We start from the raw sequence: 24,445 nt of genomic DNA, 5'->3' as shown, positions 1-24,445 counted from the left end.
TACAATATCTGCAGACAGAAGTAAAAAATAATTAAATCCTTGGTCCACTAAAAAGCATACTTCCTGGGGTTAAGGCTGGAAGGGGCGGTGCAACATAATATGCCTGTATTTATTTTCTGAGAGATCAGCCATTTAATTCTGTACATTGGCAAATCTTCTGAAACGGCATCTTCTGAAAGGCACACATTGGATTCTAATCTTCATGATGCTGAATCTCTGTTCCCCTTGGTTGTTTTTTGGGCTTCCTGCATGCTGTAGTCCAAGCATGCAGACGTTGTAAAAATCATTGGTATGGTATTTCCCTCTTTCTTCTGCCTCAGTCCTCCTGTGTCCATGATGAAAGTGGTGCTACGCATGACTGTGGACAGAGATGCTTGAGAGGTCATTCCTGATGATCTCATTAACTGTGAAGAAAGGAGAAGAAAGATGTCAATATCTCACAATCTACATCAAATTGATCAGAAATACAGTGTAGACATTGTTAATGTTGTAAATGGCTATTGTAGCTGGAAAAGGCTGATTTTTTATGGAATATCTACATAGGTGTACAGAGGCCCATTATCAGCAACCATCAGTCCTGTGTTCCAATGGCACGTTGTGTTTGCTAATCCAAATGTATCATTTTAAAAGGCTAATTGATCATTAGAAAACCCTTTTGCAATTATGTTAGCACAGCTGAAAACTGTTGTGCTGATTAAAAAAGCAATACAACTGGCCTTCTTGAGACTAGTTGAGTATCTGGAGCATCAGCAATTGTGGGTTCGATTACAGGCTCAAAATGGCCCGAAACAAATAAATTTCTTCTGAAACTCGTCAGTCTATTCTTGTTCTGAGAAATGAAGGCTATTCCATGCGAGAAATTGCCAATAAACTGAAGATCTCATACAACGCTGTGTACTAGTCCCTTCACAGAACAGCGCAAACTGGCTCTAACCAGAATAGAAAGAGGAGTGGGAGGCCCCGGTGCACAACTGCGCAAGAGGACAAATACAATAGAGTGTCTAGTTTGAGAAACAGGCGCCTCACAGGTCCTCAACTGGCAGCTTCATTAAATAGTACCTGCAAAACACCAGTCTCAACGTCAACAGTGAAGAGGCGACTCCGGGATGCTGACCTTCTGGCAGAGTTGCAAAGAAAAAGCCATATCTCAGACTGCCCATCTTAATCGTTTATTTTTATTGGCCAGTCTGAGATATGGCTTTTTCTTTGCAACTCTGGTTGCTGATAATGGGCCTCTGTACGCCTATGTAGATATTCCATACAAAATCAGCAGTTTCCAGCTACAATAGCCATTTACAACATTAACAATGTCTACACTGTATTTCTGATCAATTTGATGTTATTATAATTGGCAAAAAAATTGCTTTTCTTTCAAAAACAAGGAGATTTCTAAGTGACCCCAAACTTTTGAATGGTAGTGTACATCAAAGCATCTCTGGTACACTCAGAAAAAAGGGTTCCAAAAGGGTTTTTCGGCTGTCCACATAGGAGCACCCTTTTAGGTTCAGGTAGAACCCTTTTGGGTTCCATGTAAAAACCTCTGTTGAAAGGGTTATACATGGAACCCCAAAATGTTCTACCTGGAACCAAAAAGGGTTCTTCAAAGGGTTCTCCTATTGGGACAGCTGAAGAACCCTTTTAGGTTCTAGATAGCACCTTTTTTTCTAAGAGTGTAGAGTTCATAGTATTTGAGAGATATAGCTAGGTGTTTTAGCAGGTAATACGTCATGATACGTTCAATGTGTTCAGTGTGCAAAATATATAGTCATTTGTTCAAACAACAGAAAATAAATGGAGCCATGTTAACACAGATGAATAGAAGTCTCAGACTGTTTGGTTTGGAGAAGATGCAGCTTCTTGCACTTTACAAAGGATCAAAATGCACTTGTCTCTCCCCCTTTCCTGCCTACTGCCACTCTTTCAGTGTTCCCACACTTGGACAGCCCTGTCCCCTTTTATCAGCTGTGTTCTTTGGCTGATGGGAGGGAAGTAACCAAATACCGAAGGGACCAATTGGAGCTAAACAAACAGCCAATGTGCCAGTGTGGGCCTTCTGATAAAAAAAAAGAAGATGGCAAAGGCAGCCATCTTGAGTCCACCATAAATCAGCAGTGTCAGTCTCACCAAGAGGACCTTTCTCTCCCTTTGTAGTGCTTTTTCTGGCAAGCTTTATCAGCTCTATAGTGGAGTCTGGCAATATTTCACAATCTGGTAACATCTGCATAACCAAAAGTAGTTTTTAGCAAGAAAAGGTCTCCTTCATATTAGAACAAGCTATGCCCCTTCATTACTTGTGAGACCGAATCCCCATCTGTGTTATAGTTGCTTCAGTATCCGTATAAAAACAAACATTATTTTCCTATGACAATGATTGGATAAAGGGTCAATGGCACTTTTTTTCATTTATACTGACATCTGATTGAGGAGCTTGGAGGAAAATTCCTTAATTGATAGTTCTTTAAAAAATGTATTCAGAGTATCTTTCATTTAATAGTACTGAATGAACCAGCACCACTCTATCATTTAATAGCCTCTGGCTGAATCCCAAATGGCACCCTAATCCCTAAATAGTGCACTACTTTTGACCAGAGCTTTATGGGCCCTGGTCAAAAGTAGTGCACTATATAGAGAATAAAGTGGTGGTATTTGGGACTGAGCCTCTAACCACCTCGGCAGCAGCTCCTCCTGGACTCAGACCTAGCCACAGGCCAAGGATGTGTCTCACAGCGTCACCAGATAGCAGTCAGATAGGTAATGAGTGAGGGGAACACCCCTGGAGCCTGGTGATGGAAGCCAAGCCTACAGAGGAATTCCCTTTGACCGGACACTGGTCCTGCACCGTTAGCTGGCTCCCATCACAGCCAGGAGCTGGGGCCTGGAAAAGCAGCCTGGAATTGTGAGATTCCTTCCCAAAAAATGGGGTGGTGCTTTTTCATCTGAGGTGGTACGGTGCAGCCCTTCCCTGTGTGGTCCAGCCCTGACACAGCCACTTCCTCTCAGCCTTCTCCCTCACTTCCCTTCACAATAGGAGTGACAGGGTGTGCCTAGCAGTGTTTGGCTAGTCCCGGACGAAAATCCCAGAGGTGTTTACATGGTAGAGAGAAGTCTTTGTGGTCCAAACCATGTGCAGGTCAAACTAATTTGACATGATCACCACCAGTGGTATAAAATGTACAGAGGTGAATGAGTGAAACCTAGACCCACATAAGCAACCAATAAACTAAACTAAAGAGGCATTCCAAAACATGTACAGGGATTTTGAAGACAAATCACTTGCATTTTGATAATAGGGAAGCTCTTTTATTATGGCTACAGAGTACTGTACGAAACTTCCCTGAATCTGAGCCGTCATGTTGTCTAGACATAAAGTTAATATGTTTGGCCAGCTGACTGACTGCTATTAATAACGAAATAGGAAAACGATCTGAGTGTTGGCTAAATGACGGAGTAGAGATCTCACACGTGTGTGTCATAGAAACACACAGACACACTGAACCTATTATGTGTCTTTGAGGACAGGGGTGTATTTCAATGTGATATGAATTCATGAGGAACTTGGCAAGAGCAGATACTTGTTAGTGGAGTTATGACATTTATATTCAGGTACATTAAATCACCTCTTGATCTGTCATAAAAGAGGATTTAGGAAAAAAGAGATGGCTATTCAGTTTCCAACGTTCACCTCATTGCTAAAGTTTTATCTTTGTAATACATCACCAGCAGAAGGTTTCCAAGCCCATCTTTCAGATATTAGCAAAGTATGTGCTATGAGAGCAGGCTAGCCATCTTTCAAGGGAGACCTTGGAGTATTCCCATTCAGTAAGATGGAAGATCTGTGCTTCTGTGGGGATAATGTACCATACTAGGCCTCAGCTTGAATTTTATTGAAATCTTTAACAACTCTATTGATGTACAGTATAGGTAAAATGTACCTCAGGGACCAATTGTGCTCCAACGTCTTGATACATACAGTACATATATCAAGTCATGATGTCAGACATAAATCGAAGACATTAATACATCAGAAACATCCACACCATATCATCACCTGCCCATTTAACGACCAACATGGTGGATGGATTACGGAGGTTGAATAGATTTGCAGAAATATACCACATATGTTTCAATTGGTTCTAGATATCTGCTGAATATTGAAAATATAAATCTGTAAAAACATTGTCTTTTAAAAAGATTGACAGCAGTTTACATGAATCTAAATCTGGGATTGAAGTGTTGAGTTTAACACCAACTATGTTGCTGTAACAAGAACAATGCCCCCCTCTCTGAATCAGTGCTGTTCATTCTGACACTGCAAAAGCAGGCTGACCCACTGACTACAAGCAGAAAACACCATGGCTTACCCCCACCGAGCCCACACCGTTATCTGTTTACATCTGTTGCCATGGACTACATTTCATTCTGTTGCCACATTTCATGTGAGGGATCTAATTGAAAAACTCTAACCGTTGATCTGTGTATGTGTACGGATGATTCAGGCTCCCCGCCCTCAACAAAACACAAAAAATATCAGTAGCATGTGGAACTGGTTACAATGACGATGTTCAATACATAATCTGGCGATAGAGACATTTGTGTTGTTCAAAGCAAACACCCCAGATGGGAATTTCTTGTGTAAATGGCAAGGACCGCTACTGAAGGAACGGTGCAAAACAATGACTCTGCACGGCTAGAGAAACAAAGTCAGTCACACCATTCACAAAACAATTAGCAGGACAGTGCTGTTAGCCTCATTTAGGGGTCCAGAGCATCAACAACCCTGCCAATAACTAGTGTTTCTGTCAACACAATACATCTGTACTACAGGACAACCGGTCCACTAACAAGCTAACTACCACCTTTAAACACTATAAATATTCACAGAAAAAGACAAGCCCTGAGACAATGAGACAGGGAGGGTGATGGGCACGCACGCATACACACGTTCCCACGCACGCACACACACGTTCCCCAGAATATGGCCACATGGCTGGGCCAGGCCACAAGCCACAAGATGTTCTTGGCCCGTGGGCTGGGGCTCCTGCTGTATTACTGTTAGTCAGTCCCTGAGTGCAGTCGGCTTGTTCAGCAAGTCACCCTGCATTACGCCAATGAAAACACTTTTCCAACCAGGTATTTTATAGATGGGAGAGAGAGAAAGAGAGAGAGCATAAATGTTACCATGGGATAACATTCCATATCAATAACTGGAAATGGACCATTGACTGGCGACTTCTCTGTGAACAGTATAAAACCAGTTGGTATTCAATATTGGATCATGGTATTCCAAAAGCACTTTGTGACCACATCACACCTCCTAACCAAAACTGTAAAAGTTTTGTATCCTTCCTTAGGTTGAGAATATTTACCACAGGTTGAGGGAATCACAATCTCAAGCTATAACCTTAACCTCCCTCCCCTCCCTCCCCTCCTCTCCCTCAGGTCTTTCTCCTCTACTACCCCTGCCTCTCAGCTGTGACTTTACAGTAACAGTACACTGTGTGCCCTGGTCCTCTACTCCTCCACTGCCTCATGGCCGCAGTGGCAGCAGGCTCAGGCAGCATCCAGAATGCACCAGCTCCAGTCAGTAGCTTTTATAGCCGCGTGGCCAAGTCAGAGTTTCCATGAGGAAAGAGGTTTGGAACCACCCACAGGTGAATCTGAGAAATGGTAGACAGACAGGGGGGATCCTGAGACTGTAGGTTAAAAGGTAGCACGGTGAGGGAGATACTGGGATGATGGAAGACAGGGATACCTCTTGGTGGTGTGGTAGGACAGTTATTAAGCATGGGGGTCAAAATATCAGAGCTCTATTGTATACAGCTTTGTTTCACACTAAAGTTGAATGTATGGACATTCTATTAAGATATTCAAACATATACTGTAACCTACTGTATCTCACCATTTTAAACTAATAAAAAGCCAGGAAGCATGACTTCAGCAGCCAACTCTAATGATAATCTTCACAAATCAAATTTCCTGTTAGTGCTGAAACGAATTGAACAGAATAAGTTACTAGTCCATGGACAGTAGGCGTCTCTGCACAAAAGAAAAAGCTTATATTTGTCTATGTGAACTTTAATGAGCATGGTCGACAATGAATTAACGTAACACCACACATGAGTGAGTCTATAAAATACAAATCCACATGTAACCGTGCCAAAACTCCTGTCCACATTATTGTAATTATACCACTCCTGGTCCAAATCCACCATTGTTCACTAAGTGGACAAGAGAAGCACAACTCCTGATAAATGTGGTTAGTGATGACATGATTATTAGAGGAGCGATGTAAATAACCTACTACAATATAAGCTCTGCTGCTTGATTTCCCCAGACAGACAGAGCAGCTTAACAGAGCTTCAGTCATTGTGTTATTTAACATTTATATTTACATTTACATTTTAGTCATTTAGCAGACGCTCTTATCCAGAGTGACTTACAGTTAGTGAATGCATAAAAGGGAATATATATATTTTTTGCATACTGGCCCCCCGTGGGAAACGAACCCACATCCCTGCCGGCCAAACCCTCCCCTACCTTGGACGACGCTGGACCAATTGTGCGCCGCCCATGGGTCTCCCGGTCGCGGCCGGCTGCGACAGAGCCTGGACTCGAACCAGGATCTCTAGTGGCTGCGCCACTCGGGAGAGTTCCTTTTAAGTACCTGTAAAAAGTTATTCCCATATTGCAAATAAACCAAATGACCATCATAACTTACCAGTAATACCCTACAATAGTTGTGCGTATTGCATATTTAAACTATTACAACAATACATCCGTTTGTGCCTATTAGCACATACAACCCTATAGGCCATCTCATGTAGTGTTTGTGCTATTAAAAAGCTTGGAGGACGATCCTCTTCTGTAACCTGTGCTACAGTATGATAAAGGACTGAATAGGAAAAATAATATGACTTTGCCCCTAATACAGAAATACAGACTAGACTAGGTTGGTTTTACCGAAGCTGCGGACGTTTCACAGCATTGCTTATACAGTATTGTGTAACTGTCGGTATTGCATGAAAGTTCCAACATTTGAATGACAGACTAACCCTATCCCTTTAAAAGTCCATGCAGAAACACCAAGAGTAACAGACGTGACCTGTTCATCTCTGCCGGTCAGCCAGCCTATCAAAGGGAGTGCATTATGGGTTGTGGTGAAGCTGCTGGTCTTGAAGATGGAGCGGGGGACTGGTCACGATATGATTGGCATGTGCAATCTGCCAATTAAACGACCAGTGGTGCCCATTCACTCTGTTTAACCAGACTGTTAGCAGGAAGGGGGTCATTAGAATGGTTGGACCGTAGCTCCAGCATAACAACCAATCCACCAGGGCCAGGAAGGCCCAGCCCAACCCAGCCAGACATTTGAGCTCAGTTCAGTTCAGCTGGGGTCTGTTGCAGATCACATCACATCAAAGAGCTCTACTTTCACTGCTGCTGATAGCTGCTGGTTAGTGACTCTCCCAGCTCCAGGTCTGAAGGATGGTTTCCTCCCAGTGATTGATATGGGGCCAGCCAGCACTGTTGTCTAGCTAACCCCAGGGAAGATAATTTATCCCATTTATTGCAAATCAGCACACAGCCCAGAACCCTTAGTGGTGGTGAATGCTGGAATCCCAGACCAGTGAGATCATAAAACTGGGTTTCTAAAAAATCCCCAGCTTGCAGTCTGCTTGGGAGGAATAAAAGAGGTAGAGGAGAGTTGTTTATTTTATCAGTGGACTTTTAAAAGGCCTGGCCATTATTCAGGGACTTCAAAGTACGATATTTCAACCTCAGACCTACCAGGGTTCTATGATCTAACTGTAAATCCCTGTTCTAGTCGGCTGATAGCAGTGGGAGGAACTAGGACCAGAGGGTGATAATCATAAAAGCCTTTCTCACCAGGTTCATGAGAAGGCAATTACTGTAAATAGTGACAGATAGTAGCATAACATAGTAATGTATTACATCAACGGTGCATTTACGTAGCTTCTAAGCAGCTGGCTATACAATAAATGATTTACCATATGCCAATAATATGATTTACTGTATATTTAATAGTGGCTTTAATTGTCACAGTGCATTAGAATAATCTGGAGACGTTTATGATTAATAACTCACCATCATCTAGGTACATCTGGTCCAGTTCCTGTGGCTCCTGTTTGATGTTAATGGCCAGCGTGGGGCTCAAGGAGCGGCCGCCTCTCTCTGGCACTTTGGGGAGCTGTTGGGACACTGGGCTGGAGCTGCCACTGATGGGCTGGGGCGGCGTGGGGGAGAACGGGGCTTCCAGGCCGCTGGTGCCAGGAGTGGAGGGCTGCGAGCCTGGGGAGGACGAGGCACTACTGGGCGGGTAGAGGACAGATTGCGGCTGGTAGCATCCAGGAGTCTCCTGGATGATGGAGACATGTGGGATCGGAGAGTGGGATGGGTCTGCTGACAGGCACTTGGAGAAGGGTGTGGTGGGTGATAGGTCATGCAGTTTGGGACTGGTGCTGGGGGAGGATGAGGAGGACAGTGAGGAAGGCTTCCCTCCCAGTCTCTGTTGGCAAGTAGAGTAGGCGTCCCCCACACACGGCCGGAGTTCTGTGGGTATAATGGAGGTCATGACCTGTGGGGGGGTGTAGTAGGGCTTGGGGTGAAGCACCAGGCCAGGGCCACGCTGGGGACACACCTGAGGGGGGTTGTAGTCATCATTCGGCTCCGTTTTTATCATTGGAACTGAAAGAAGGAGAGAAAGGAGAGGAAAATGATAAAAAATGAATAAACATACGGTTCGATCTCCTGTCGAGTGTGAGCGGGTGAAAGAGTGAGCAAGTGTCAGTGAATAAGTGAGTGAGTGAGTGAGTGAGTGGGTTTGTGGCTAGGATACCCACAGCCAAACAAACACTCTCATCAATGAGACTCTGTGTCTAGGCCTAAGCTTTTCCACCCTGCTGAAAATATTCAAAAATGAAAAAAGGGAGAGACAAAAGGGTTGAATCATCACCACAAGAGACATCCAGCTGGTTCTATAATAAAAAGGCCTATTTCCTTTGGATCAGACCCCGACAATAATATCCTATAAATGTGCATTATGAAATATGTTGCTGCTGCAGAAGTTTCATACTGTACCCAAATGAGATCTACAACTTGAAATAAATTACTTCTCTCTCAAAAAAACACACACAAAAAACAGTTTTACCCAATATGCTATATATTGCTCCTTCAAACCCCAATATTTCAAGACGTGGCTCAGTAGTGAAACAAAATGGTGGCTGCAAAATGCTTTGAAGATTGCAATGATTATGCTTGTGGAGACCATGGTTGAGTTCAGAAGGGCCAGGCCCTCTCTCCACTGTCTTGTTCCCAGTTCCCAGCACTTGGCTACCATTACCAAACCACTACCAAATGTTGAACATTACATTTCAACAAGATCCACACGTGTTGAACATTACATCTCCTCCTGTATGATTCTCGGTCAATCTCGTTTAACGGCTGATGCCGCAGTCCACTGACAACCGACCGTTAGCATCGGTTTGAACCTGAGATTTATGATCGTGCATCAAATACAAAACTCGTTTTGCACACCTAAAACGAGGGAAACCGAGCTACATCCTGCAACACCCAGCCTTGCTGAGCCCGCTGTCAAGTGAACAAGGCGAATTCTGATGATATGAGTCATGCCAACAGCAGGTTTAAAATAGCAAACCGCTTCTATTTTAGACCCAATAGGAGAAAGTGTGTCTGTCAGCGACAGGATAGACTAATGCGCAGACACACAACACACAGATGAGTAGGATGAGTGCAAATGTTTGTGTTACCACAAAACCTGAGAGTGTGCCTTAGCATTTCCGCAATACAAATCTGTGATTTAACAGTACTGTAGGCCTACTGTTAGAAAAGCCTGGGAAAACGTACTGTAACAGAAATGTTTTTTACTTCTGCAGATTTTATGGATATATGCAAGTAAAAAGTAAAAATTCTAAGCGACAATCATTTCCATCTCAATAGGTGTAGGCTTAATCCACATATTTTTGGGAGGGATATAAAATCTTATTTTACTGTAGTTTTAGGTGTCTGGTCTGGACCTAATGTGTAGACTACTAGAGTGTGTGACATGACTTCACATACCACACTGTCCAGACAGCTTGTTTAATGAAGAGACTCGAGTCTAACCCTTTAAGAGACACTGACAAGGCCCAGTGTCCCCTCTCTCCCCCCTGTCTGACTCTCACCAGAGGCTGAGGACAATGCTGCACTTTCAGAGGGGAAAGCGACTGAGGCACGTCAGCGCCCACATACAGGACTGGGACCGCAGTTGAATCAGAGCTTTGAACCACCCACTGGATGCTAGCTAGCTCCAAGACGGCTGCAATTAGAAGTGTTTATTTATTTTTTAACATTTGAGCTGGTGTGGCGTTTTTCATTTAGTCTGGCAACAGTTTGGCTATTCAAATAACACAGCGTTCCAGTACCCCTTCTCCACCCTGGTGCAGTCCACTCCAAATGTTCTTATAGCTGCAGGTATGGAAAATAATATATTTTATGGAGATCCCTTTTTACAATGGGAATAACTCAAACCATCGCTTTGTTCCTCACTTGAAAACCACCAAAGACGGAATACAGAATGTTTGTGTTCTTTTCTTCAGATGTAAAAATTGTGCTTAAAGTTTTCTTATTGGTCTGGGATATGAAAGGACAAGGATAGACAAAAGAGGAGTAGGGGATAGGGTGATGGGTAGAAAAAGAGAGAGAGAGAGCGAGAGAGAGAGAGAGAGAGAGAGAGAGAGAGAGAGAGAGAGAGAGAGAGAGAGAGAGAGAGAGAGAGAGAGAGAGAGAGAGAGAGAGAGAGAGAGAGAGAGAGAGAGAAGGTGACAGACAGAATGAAAGAGAGTTTACCATTGGCAGACATGTAGGTGAAGTGCTGGTACTGGCTCCTTTTCCTCTTGCCATTGCACACATAGTAGTTCACTTGAACAGGATTGGATATCCTCTGGTTCCGATAAGGAGGGATTTCAATGAGAAGAGATGTCTGCAATATAAAGTCAAAGGCAATGCCATCCATAGTGAGACGCAACCGAGTGTCTTCAGAAAGTATTTACACCCCTTGACTTTTTCCAAATGATGTTGAGTTACAGCCTGAATTTAAAATTGATTACATTTAGATTTTTTTGGTCAGTGGCCTACACACAATACCCCATAATGTCAAAGTGAAATTATGTTTTTCAATTATTTTACAGAATAATAAGCTGAAATGTCTTGAGTCAATAAGTATTCAACCCTTTTGTTATGGCAAGCCTAAATAAATCCAGGAGTAAAAATGTGCTCAACAAGTCATATAATAGGTTGCATGGACTTACTCTGTGTGCAATAATATTGTTTAACATGATTTTTGAATGACTACTTCATCTCTGTACCCCACACATACAATTATCTGTAAGGTCCCTCAGTCGAGCAGTACATTTCAAACACATATTCAACCACAAAGATTAGGGAGGTTTTCCAATGCCTGACAAAGAAGGGCATCTATTGGTAGATGGGTAAAACATAAATAATCAGACATTGAATATCCCTTTGAGCATGGTGAAGTTATTCATTGCACTTTGGATGGTGCATCAATACACCAAGTCACTACAAAGATACAGGCGTCCGGAGAGGAAGGAAACCGCTCAGGGATTTCATCATTAGGTCAATGGTGACTTTAAAACGGTTACAGAGTGGCTGTGATAGGAGAAAACTGAGGATGGATCAACAATATTGTAGTTACTCCACAATACATTTTTTACATTTTAGCAGACGCTCTTATCCAGAGCGACTTACAGAAGCAATTAGGGTTAAGTGCCTTGCTCAGGGGCACATCGACAGATTTTTCACCTAGTCGGCTCGGGGATTAGAACCAGCGACCTTTCGGTTACTGGCACAACGCTCTTACCCACTAAGCTACCTGCCGCCTCTACAATACTAACCAAAATGACAGCATGGAAAGAAGGAAGCCTGTACAGAGTACAAATATTCCAAAACAATACTGCAAAAAATGTGGCAAAGCAATTACCTTTTTGTCCTGAATAGAAAGTGTTATGTTTGGGGCAAATCCAATACAACACATTACTGAGTACCACTCTCCATATTTTTAAGCATAGTGGTGGCTGCATCATGTTATGGGTATGCTTGTAATCATTAAGTACTGGGGAGTTTTTCAGGATAAAAAAGAAACGGAATGGAGCTAAGCACAAGTAAAATCCTAGAGGAAAACCTGGTTCAGTCTGCTTTCCACCAGACACTGGGAGATTAATTCACATTTCAGCAGGACAATAACCTAAAACACAAGGCCAAATCTACACTGGGGTTGCTTAACAAGAAGACAGTAAATGTTCCTGAGTGGCCGAGTTACAGTTTTGACTTAAATCTACTTGAAAATCTATAGCAAGACCTGGAAATGGTTGTCTAGCAATGATCAACAACCAATTTGACAGAGCTTGAAGAATTTTGAAAATAATAAGAATTTCGAAAATAATAATGTGCAAATGTTGCACAATCCAGGTGTGGAAAGCTCTTAGAGACTTACCCAGAAAGACTCACAGCTGTAATCGCTGCCAAAGGTGCTTCTACAAAGTATGGAGTCAGGAGTGTGAATACTTATGTAAATGAGATATTTCATTTTCAATACATTTGCTAAAAACATGTTTTCACTTCGTCATTATGGGGAATTGTGTGAAGATGGGTGAGAAAAAAATCTGTGTAGCCCATTCCTGCAGTCAAATGACCTAGTGGCCTCATGGGTGGAATGTTTTTCATATTTTTCATAATTTCCTAATTAATAAACATATTTTTTAAATAGTAAATATATATATTTCAGTCTTCTATGATGTATATCAAGTTTAATATTGGGATTCAAACACAAAATGTAACACATGTCAACTCTATATCTGACATGGTACAGGTGTCTTTTGTTTTAAGCCCATAACCATGTGTGTGACATGTATACTTTTGTTTCAAAGTAGATGTGTTTAAGACTACCAAGAAACACTCTGTGTGACCCTGATTTAGCCCACTGCAGTAAAAGGTTAATCCATTTTGAAAACAGGCTGTAATACAACAAAATGTGGAATAAGTCAAGGGGTATGAATACTTTCTGAAGGCACTGTACATGCACACAGATGCAAACAGAGACTGATAGTTACACATACACAGAGTGTACAAAACATTAAGGACACCTTCCTAATATTGAGTTTCACCCCTCCTTTTGCCCTCAGAACAGCCTCAATTCGTCAGGGCATGGACTCTACAAGGTGTCGAAAGCATTCCACAGGGATGCTGGCCCATGTTGACTCCAATGCTTCCCACAATTGTGTCAAGTTGGCTGGATGTCCTTTGGGTGGTGGACCATTCTTGATACACATGGGAAACTGTTGAGCGTGAAAACCCCAGCAGCGTTGCAGTTCTTGACACAAACTGGTGCGCCTGGCATGTAAATATTTTGTCTTGCCCATTCACCCTCTGAATGGCACACATACACAATCCATGTCTCAATTGTCTCAAGGCTTAAAATCCTTATTTAACCTGTCTCCCATTCATCTACACTGATTGAAGTGGATTTAACAAGTGATATCAATAAGGGATCATAGCTTTCAACTGGATTCACCTGGTTAGTCTATGTCATGGAAAGAGCACGTGTCCTTAATGTTTTGTACACTCAGTGTACACACAAAACTGGCCAAAATATTGTAAAACATTTATATTGCAAACTAAGGACACATCTGAGATATGTCACAGATAGCTATCAGGTATGCTTCTAAATCAGCCACTTTATCCTGCACTGTAATTTTATATCCCATTCAGTGCATTCAGGAAATAATTCAGACCCCTTGACCTTTTCCACATTTTGTTACGTTACAGCCTTATTCTAAAATGTATTAAATTGTTTTTTTTCCCCTCATCAATCTACACAAAATACCCCATAATGACAAAGCAAAAACAGGTTAAGAAATGTTTGCTAATGTACAACAACAACAAAAAAACATAAATATTACATTTACATACTCTAAGTATTCAGACCCTTTCCTTTGTTATAATAATATGCCATTTAGCAGATGCTTTTATCCAAAGCGACTTACAGTCATGTGTGCATACATTTTTACGTATGGGTGGTCCCGGGGATCGAACCCACTACCCTGGCGTTACAAGCGCCATGCTCTACCAATTGAGCTACAGCTGTTGAAGAACCTTTGGCAGCGATTACAGCCTTGAGTCTTCTTGGGTATGATGCTACAAGCTTGGCACACCTGTATTTGAGGAATTTCTCCCATTCTTCTCTGCAGATCCTCTCAAGCTCTGTCAGGTTGGATGGGGAGCGTCGATGCACAGCTATTTCAGGTCTCTCCAGAGATGTTAGATCGGGTTCAAGTCCGGGCTCTGGCTGGGCCTTTCAAGGACATTCAGAGACTTGTCCCGAAGCCACTCCTGCATTGTCTTGGCTGTGTGCTTAGGGTCGTTGTCTTGTTGGAAGGTGAACCTTCGTCCCAGTCTGAGGTCCTTAGCGCTCTGGAGCAGGTTTTCATCAAGGATCTCTCTGTACATTGCTCTGTTCATCTTTCCCTCGATCCTGACTAGTCTCCCAGTCCCTGCCGATAAAAACCATCCCCACAGCATGATGCTGCCACCACCATGTTTCACCGTAGGGATGGTGCCAGGTTTCCTTCAGACGTGACGCTTGGCATTCAGGCCAAATAATTAAATCTTGGTTTCATCAACCAGAAAATCTTCTATCTCATGGTCTGAGTCTTTTAGGTGACTTTTGGCAAACTCCAAGTGGGCTGTCATGTGCCTTTTACTGAGGAGTGGCTTCCGTCTGGCCACTCTACCATAAAGGACTGATTGGTGGAGTGCTGCAGAGATGGTTGTCTTTCTGGAAGGTTCTCCCATCTCCACAGAGGAAATCTGGAGCTCTGTCAGAGTGACCAATGGGTTCTTGGTCACCTCCCTGACCAAGGCCCTTCTCCCCCGATTGCTCAGTTTGGCTGGGAGGCCAGCTCTAGGAAGAGTCTTGGTGGTTCCAAACTTCTTCCATTTAAGAATGATGGAGGCCACTGTGTTCTTGGGGACCTTCAATGCTACATAAATTGTTTGGTACCCTTCCCCAGATCTGTGCCTCGACACAATCCTGTCTCAGAGCTCTACGGACAATTCCTTCGACCTCATGGCTTGGTTTTTGCTCTGACATGCACTTTCAACTGGTGATTAACTCTAAATTCATCCAGGGAGTATCCAGACGTTTCATTTCCCCCAGCACTGCTCCCTGCTGTGTGTGGGGGGAACGCAGGCCAGGACTGAACGTATGTTACTTTGTTCAGCCCAGTCTGTAAGCATACCACAATCCTACACTGCATGGTGTTTTACAGACCTGGGTTTAAATACTATTCGGAAACATACAAATACTTTTAATGTTTGCTTTAGCCTGCCTGGTGTGCCAAATGGGCGGGACTAGTGCTGGTGCAGTTTTGAGACTATACTATTGGATTCATTGCACCAGGCAAGCTCAATCAAGCCCAGCTCAAGTATTTGAAATTAATTTGAATAGAATTTCAACCCATGTCTGGAGTTTAATACTTAGGAGTCTATTGACGCACCAGTGTGTCAATCTAAGTAACATAATGAAAAAATCCCCATCAAAATCTGTCAGTTTAAGCTAGAGAGATCTGTTTTTTGTATGGGCTGCGTCTCAATCCACCACATCCGTCTATGTCGGCCTTCTGCATCTGCAGTGGAAGGTTGTCACGGATTCAGCCGAGGCTGCCCCTCCTCCTTGCTCGGGCAGGCTTCGGCGTTCGTCGTCCCCGGAGTACTAGCTGCTACCGATCTATGTTTTGGTGTTTGTCTTGTTTGGTCTTGATTGTGTACACCTGTTCCCAATGATGTTGTATTGTATTCCCTATATAACCCTCTGTCTTTCATTGTGTATTGTGTGTGATTGTTTTCGTAATTCGGCAGTAGCTTATTGTGCGGGTTATTTCCCTCCCTGTTTGGAGGTTGTTTGTACTCTGGTTACTTTTGAGTAAAGTACGTTTCCAGTAGCTCGGTGTCCTGCGTTTGACTTCGCCTACCGCATTCACGTCGCACATGACAAAGGTGGCCGAGCTACAGCGGTGTTTGTCAGGTCTACTCGCAAAAACATCTGTAGCATCCGAACGGTTTGGTCTACAAACTATGGAAAGATGAGAGTCTCACAAACATTTTTTATTTTATTAATGGAAGTATGGAGGTAGTTCTGTGTCAAAAAAGGGGTTAAATACAGTGGGGAAAAAAAGTATTTAGTCAGCCACCAATTGTGCAAGTTCTCCCACTTAAAAAGATGAGAGAGGCCTGTAATTTTCATCATAGGTACACGTCAACTATGACAGACAAATTGAGATTTTTTTCTCTCCAGAAAATCACATTGTAGGATTTTTAATGAATTTATTTGCAAATTATGGTGGAAAATAAGTATTTGGTCACCTACAAACAAGCAAGATCTCTGGCTCTCACAGACCTGTAACTTCTTCTTTAAGAGGCTCCTCTGTCCTCCACTCGTTACCTGTATTAATGGCACCTGTTTGAACTTGTTATCAGTATAAAAGACACCTGTCCACAACCTCAAACAGTCACACTCCAAACTCCACTATGGCCAAGACCAAAGAGCTGTCAAAGGACACCAGAAACAAAATTGTAGACCTGCACCAGGCTGGGAAGACTGAATCTGCAATAGGTAAGCAGCTTGGTTTGAAGAAATCAACTGTGGGAGCAATTATTAGGAAATGGAAGACATACAAGACCACTGATAATCTCCCTCGATCTGGGGCTCCACGCAAGATCTCACCCCGTGGGGTCAAAATGATCACAAGAACGGTGAGCAAAAATCCCAGAACCACACGGGGGGACCTAGTGAATGACCTGCAGAGAGCTGGGACCAAAGTAACAAAGCCTACCATCAGTAACACACTACGCCGCCAGGGACTCAAATCCTGCAGTGCCAGACGTGTCCCCCTGCTTAAGCCAGTACATGTCCAGGCCCGTCTGAAGTTTGCTAGAGTGCATTTGGATGATCCAGAAGAGGATTGGGAGAATGTCATATGGTCAGATGAAACCAAAATAGAACTTTTTGGTAAAAACTAAACTCGTCGTGTTTGGAGGACAAAGAATGCTGAGTTGCATCCAAAGAACACCATACCTACTGTGAAGCATGGGGGTGGAAACATCATGCTTTGGGGCTGTTTTTCTGCAAAGGGACCAGGACGACTGATCCGTGTAAAGGAAAGAATGAATGGGGCCATGTATCGTGAGATTTTGAGTGAAAACCTCCTTCCATCAGCAAGGGCATTGAAGATGAAACGTGGCTGGGTCTTTCAGCATGACAATGATCCCAAACACACCGCCCAGGCAACGAAGGAGTGGCTTCGTAAGAAGCATTTCAAGGTCCTGGAGTGGCCTAGCCAGTCTCCAGATCTCAACCCCATAGAAAATCTTTGGAGGGAGTTGAAAGTCTGTGTTGCCCAGCGACAGCCCCAAAACATCACTGCTCTAGAGGAGATCTGCATGGAGGAATGGGCCAAATACCAGCAACAGTGTGTGAAAACCTTGTGAAGACTTACAGAAAACGTTTGACCTGTGTCATTGCCAACAAAGTGTATATAACAAAGTATTGAGAAACTTTTGTTATTGACCAAATACTTATTTTCCACCATAATTTGCAAATAAATTCATAAAAGATCCTACAATGTGATTTCCTGGAATTTTTTCCCTCATTTTGTCTGTCATAGTTGACGTGTACCTATGATTAAAATTACAGGCCTCTCTCATCTTTTTAAGTGGGAGAACTTGCACAATTGGTGGCTGACTAAATACTTTTTTTCCCCACTGTATGTATCCAAAACACTAAAATATTTATCTTAGATATAGGAAAAACTTCAAAACCCCATTCCTTATGATCGATTTTTTGACTGTCTATTTTGCCATTTATGAATGTGTTATTCAATGTGTTTCTATGGGCTATAGTAGTAAAGGCCAAATTCAATATTTTATCAAATTAAATTAAATGGAAAAAATACAATAATTGATACGTACCTGGGTCCTAAAATTCTAAATGGTCCATGGTATGACCATCTTAAAACAATTCAAAATGTTAGTTAGTAGAACCCCCCAACAAAGGCTTAGACTTTTAGAGGTTAACACAATCTATTGCAGACTTATGGAGGTGCTGTAAATTGTTTAGCTTGGCATTAGGCTTTGGAGGAAGGCTGCCCCTGGCAGGTGCAGGTGAGGCCTGACACACTTTACATAAAATCAGTACAGCCGTAAACTAAAGTGAAGACAGATGAAGCACTTCTGTTGCATTGCACGTTCCGGCTTCATTCCACTCTATCCTCCGCCCTGATAATGCATCAGAGGATTAGTTAATGAAAAAGGGTCAAAATAGAGTTGACTGTTTTAATCCATCATACTTTCAGTCGTGAACGGTGTCTGGGATGCTTGGCACTGTAGACAGCATTTATTTTACAGTGAGGGTGGAAAACAATAAGAAAGTGAGCAGGGAGGTAGCTATTGAGAGGATCAAAAACACACACATTCTTTTATTTTTTGCATTCCTACCAGATGGCAATTGTGCTACAACCACAATTTGTAAGTTTTTCAAGAAACTAATTTTTGAGTTAATCGGCAATGACATGTTTAATTGCACACCTTATCCCTAATTGGAGTAACTCCCGTCACAATTGAAAATTGTCTATACAGTGGCTTGCGAAAGTATTCACCCACCTTGGCATTTTTCCTATTTTGTTGCCTTACAACCTGTAATTAAAATATATTTTGGGGGGTTTTGTATCATTTGATGTACACAACATGCCTAACACTTTGAAGATGCAAAATATTTTTTCTTGTGAAACAAACAACAAATAAGACAAAAAAAACAGAAAACTTGAGCGTGCATAACTATTCACCCCCCCAAAGTCAATACTTTGTAGAGCCACCTTTTGCAGCAATTACATCTGCAAGTCTCTTGGGGTTTGTCTCTATAAGCTTGGCACATCTAGCCACTGGTATTTTTGCCCATTCTTCAAGGCAAAACTGTTCCAGCTCCTTCAAGTTAGATGGGTTCCGCTGGTGTACAGCAATCTTTAAGTCATACCACAGATTCTCAATTGGATTGAGGTCTGGGCTTTGACTAGACATTTAAATGTTTTCCTCTAAAACCACTCAAGGTCATTGTCCTGCTGGAAGGGAAACAGGTTTCCCTCAAGAATTTGCCTGTATTTAGAACCTTCCATCATTCCTTCAATTCTGACCAATTTCCCAGTCCCTGCCGATGAAAAACATGGGGATGATGTTCTCGGGGTGATGAGAGGTGTTGGGTTTGCGCCAGACATAGCGTTTTCCTTGATGGCCAGAAAGCTCAATTTTAGTCTCATCTGACCAGAGTACCTTCTTCCATTTTTCACTTGCTTGGTGGTGCCCCTTGCTTAGTGGTGTTGCAGACGCTGGGGCTTTTCAGAATAGGTGTATATATACTGAGATCATGTGACACTTAGATTGCACACAGATGGACTTTTTAAAACTAATTATGTGAATTCTGAAGGTAATTGGTTGCACCAGATCTTATTTAGGGGCTTCATAGCAAAGGGGGTGAATACATATGCATGCACCACTTTTCCATTATTTATTTTTTAGACATTTTTTTTTCACTTCACCAATTTGGACTATTTTGTGTATGTCCATTACATGAAATCCAAATAAAAATCCATTTAAATTACAGATTGTAATGCAACAAACTAGGAAAAACGCCAAGGGGGGTTAATACTTTTGCAAGGCACTGTTTTATTTATTTTTATTTTACCTTTATTTAACTAGTTAAGAACAAATTCTTATTTACAATGATGGCCTACACCGGCCAAACCCAGACGACGCTGGGCCAATTGTGTGCCGCCCTATGGGACTCCCAATCACAGCCAGCCCTAATCTCCTCTTTCAGTCTGTTTAACATTTTGGAGGTGTTTTAAATTCCTCACTGCTGAATGTGTTGTCTCACAGCCTGGTCGAACCAGGGGGTCTGTAGTGACGCCTCAAGCACTGAGATGCAGTGCCTTAGACCGCTGCGCCACTCGGGAGTATCACTAACCCTAGACTAAACACTGACATAGCCGACATTGACAAGTCACGGTAGGACTAATCATCTCATTATTCAGGAATAACACCTCTAAATGATGATTTAATCTCCTTTTTCAGTCTGTTTAACATTTTGGAGGTGTTTTAAATTCCTCACTGCTGAATGTGTTGTCTCACACCTTTGTAGCACAATAGGCAAGGTTTAACCTGGCCAAGGCTCTGTCGGTGTTTAGAATGGGACTGATCCAGCAGTCTGGGCTGTGGAGAAAGCCTGTCGTCTGTTTGAGGTTCATACAGATGTGTCCCAACAGCAACAGTGAGTGTGTGTCCTGCTGAAAAAAACAGCATAGACCAGCATAGGCTGGTGATCAGCATTCGTTGTGTTTTCGCTGGTGACCAGCCTTCGTTGTGTTTTCGCTGGTGACCAGCCTTCATTGTGTTGCTGCTGGTGACCAGCCTTCATTGTGTTTTCGCTGGTGACCAGTGTTTGCTGTGTTTTTTCTGGTGATCAGCCGTTGCTGTGTTTTGGACACTGGTGAGCAACATGAGCTGATCATCAGCGTACCAGCATATGCTTGTCACCTGCAAAACTAGCATCAAGTCACATTATGCTGGTTTGCAAAGTGATGTCTAATTTCTAATGGAATCCAGCCTGAGTGGGAAGTTCCAACAATATGAACTTTTATTCACCCACAATCTGCAATCAGAATGACTGCCAGGGTTAGAAAGATTAATGAATGAGACTACCTAAACCATCTAAACTGGAACAATCATTTCAGAAATGGGTGCAACTAACAGCTCCAACTAACAGATTGGATTAGATTAGAAAAATGTATGTTATCTATCTGTGTGTAGCATAAGATAAACTAATTGATTAATTAATCAATCAATGTACATGCCAAAACATAGATATTGAAACAAACAATTCTAAAAATCTAACTGCAATAGAGCATGCTGAGAAATATGATAATGGTCATGGTTTTGCAGACCAGCTTGAACAGACCATGCTGTTATTGAGGGGTTCTTTGTCAGGGGTGAGGGTGATACTTGTAAAAAAAAATATATATATGTGCATATCAGTAAGGGTTCTCTACTGCTGTGATGGTTGTGAAGACCCATCCTGTGCTTTCCCTCTCCGTCATGTTTTCCTTTTATGTTTTTTTATTTTTTATTTCACCTTTATTTAACCAGGTAAGCCAGTTGAGAACAGGTTATGTCATGAAATGCTACACTGTTAAAAAGTTCCTATAATTTTACGGGCACTACAGATTACTGGTTGCATTGAAAGTATGGTAAACAACAATACGTTACTGAATTTGTACAGCTGAATTAAGGTGTCATTGCTGTAAAAGGACAGTATGCTGCTGAAGACTATACCTCACTTTGGATTTGAACTCTGACCTCTTGGTTGCTAATGACCTAAGATTGGCCACAGATTTAATGGCCAGAATACATTTCTCCACTTTGCTAAAGCTTGCCCAGAACCAAGTCAATAATTGTCAGATAACACCAACATAAAAAATAGCAGTGCTCTGGGACACTTGATGTAAAGTGTGCATAAATGCTTTGAGGATTTGAATTTGCAAGCTTTTGGGTGGAAGTGCCACCAGGTTTCATCAGTGCCACCAGGTACATCTTTATTACCAAGAAGATTTATCCACACACTCTCAGAATTAGGGTACAGTTAAGGTACAGTGTTGTTCCCTGGGGTACAAAAAGGTCAAAGGTACACATAAGGTACCTTCACATGGTACTGGTCGGTTCCTTTTAGGGTACATGTGCAGATAATCTAGTATAAAGGTAAAGTTTTCTAGCCAATATTTTGAATATAAGGCACAATCATCAATGCACTTTGAAATGTAGTTGTGGGCAATGTACCAGTGGGGCTCATTAGCATATTTGGGGGCATTATCTAATATATGTGTAGTTGTGCCAACCGTCAGTGGAAGTGTTGTACCAGTTTAAGTGGTTGATGGTTCAGTTCTGCAATCTTTGTAAGAGCATGTGACATTAAAGAGCTGCCCTGTTAAGAGATTGTTGTGCATTTCACAGTAACTTAATGGAAGTTAGTTGCCTGGAAGTTGCTGTGAATTTTCTGTTACCTAATTGTCAACCAGCTGTCAGTAAGTTATTGTTGAATTCACAGTATCTTAATAGCCAGTAGCTGCTAGTAACTCACTGGCAACTAAGTGCAGCTTAACTGGCAACCAGATGTCAGTAAGTTATTGTACAGTAACTTACTTGCAACTAGCTGCCAGTAGCTCACTGTACCTTCACTGAACTGTTCTGATTACAAGAACGCTTGACAACTTGTGACAACTACTAAGTATTCTTTGTGGTGAGCACACTTGGGACCCAGCTTCAACCTCTTGGTTGGTAGCAAACTGACCTTCCTGTCACACCATCTGGTCAGTGAGCGTGACAGAGATCAGCCACAGTAAGGTATTGTGCATTTTACAATAACTACTTGCAGCAAGCTCTACAACATCTGTAGAGTACGACCCTAACTCACACAGGAAGCGGCGCAGGTCCTAAATCAAGGCACTTGTTATCCCCCATCTGGACTACTGCAATTCGCTGTTGGCTGGGCTCCCTGCTTGTGCCATCAAACCCCTGCAACTTATCCAGAATGCTTCAGCCCACCTGGTGTTCAACCTTCCCAAGTTTTCCCATATCACCCCACTCCTCCTCACACTCCACTGGCTTCCAGTCGAAGCTTGCATCCACTACAAGACCATGGTCCTGCTCAGCGCAGTCCAAGCTCTTCTTTCTCCTGAAACCCCAATGGTGGAACCAGCTTCCCCCTGAAGCTAGGAGAGCAGAGTTCCTGCCCTTCTTCCGAAAACATAAAAATGCCTTTCGGGAACTAACACTCGCACTTGACTTTTTTCCCCCCCTTACTTGCTCTGACTTTGCTGACTTTCATTTGCCTTAATAACAAACTTGTACGCCATCTGTAAATACGAATACAATTGTTAAATAACGAGCCTAGTTGGTTTAGCCACGGAAAAATACAGGAACCTTCCCGCTAGCCATGATTGGCTAAGATAATGGATGGGCTGGACCTGCTGAGAGATTAGTTCAGATCGGTCTGCCATGTAGCATGATTCTGTCTATAACATGAGCTGCTAAGTATGTGTCGATAATCCTGTCTACCCCGGCTGTTTTTAAAAGATATCATGAAGAACTGAAAAAGTTTTGCTACTGCTCTAAACATTGCTGCCCTGAAGTTAATAGCGCTATCGACAAAGCTCAGTGTGAAAACATTGTGATGGACTACATTCTGGAGGAGGATCGTGCCATTCTGACACTCTCGGACTCTGAAAATGAATCAGACAATGAGGAAATCCCTGATTTATGTCAAAACATTTTAATTGAACCAGACATTGTAGAGTCTTCTAATGACAATGGTGGGGAAGAAACTGTCACACCCTGGCTCTGGGACTCATTATGTTGAGCCAGGGTGTGTGCATTCTATGTGTTCATTTTCTATGTTGGGTTGTATTTCTTTGTTTGAAGGAGTGACTCCCAATCAGAGGTAACGAGTGTCAGCTGTTGGCTCGTTGTCTCTGATTGGGAGCCATATTTAATCTGTATGTTTTCCTTTGGGTGTTGTGGGTTTTTGTTCCTTATTCGGTCAGTGTAACCGTGGACTTCACGAGTCGTGTTTTGTTTATATTTAGATACTTTAATATAATAAAGTCATGTTTCTTTCACACGCTGCGCCTTGGTCTACTTCGCTACTAGACGATCGTGACAGAAAAACCCACCATACCAGGACCAAGCAGCATGTCCAGGAACAGGCAACCTGGACGTGGGAGCAGCGTCGGAGGGTCGAGAGGCAACCCCAAGAAATTTTTAGGGGGGGGCACACGGCATGGACGACGGGGCTGACGGAGGCAAAGATGGGGCGAATCCAGGAGGCCACCAGGCCAGGGGTACACCGCCCTGTACGTCCTGTGCGGATGCCTCACACAGAGTGTGTGAGGGCAGGCATTCAGCCAGGACGGGTGGTGGCCGCTCTTCACTCCAGGCCTCCTATCCGTCTCCACAGCCCGGTTCGGCCTGTCCCTGATCCACGCATCAAGCCTACGATGTGCGTCGCCAGCCCGACCCGGCCTGTTCCTGCCACTCGCACCAAACCTACGGTGCGCGTCGCCAGCCCGGTTCGGCCTGTTCCTGCCACCCGCACCAAGCCTACGGTGTGCGTCGCCAGCCCGACCCGGCCTGTTCCTGCCACCCGCACCAAGTCTACGGTGCGCGTCGCCAGCCCGACCCGGCCTGTTCCTGCCACTCGCACCAAACCTATGGTGCGCGTCGCCAGCCCGGTCCGGCCTGTTCCTGCCAC

General features: G+C 43.0%; 1 protein-coding gene across 1 annotated transcript in view; it reads right to left on the bottom strand.

Annotated features, from left to right (window-relative positions):
- Window positions 1-348: 348 nt before the first annotated feature.
- The window catches only part of LOC311114247 (nuclear factor of activated T-cells, cytoplasmic 1-like), a gene marked incomplete at both ends in the record, with an annotated part of 76,411 nt that continues 52,314 nt past the window's right edge, over window positions 349-24,445 (bottom strand). The window contains 3 exons of the mRNA XM_084157167.1: window positions 349-404; window positions 8,107-8,706; window positions 10,867-10,999. Of these exons, the coding sequence (XP_084013293.1) occupies window positions 349-404; window positions 8,107-8,706; window positions 10,867-10,999 (789 nt within the window). The remainder of the gene's footprint in view (window positions 405-8,106; window positions 8,707-10,866; window positions 11,000-24,445) is intronic.

Source organism: Coregonus lavaretus (genome assembly GCF_964263955.1).
Source record: "Coregonus lavaretus genome assembly, chromosome: 3".
Classification (NCBI taxonomy): Eukaryota; Metazoa; Chordata; class Actinopteri; order Salmoniformes; family Salmonidae; genus Coregonus; species Coregonus lavaretus.
This window is presented reverse-complemented; position numbering and strand designations above follow the sequence as displayed.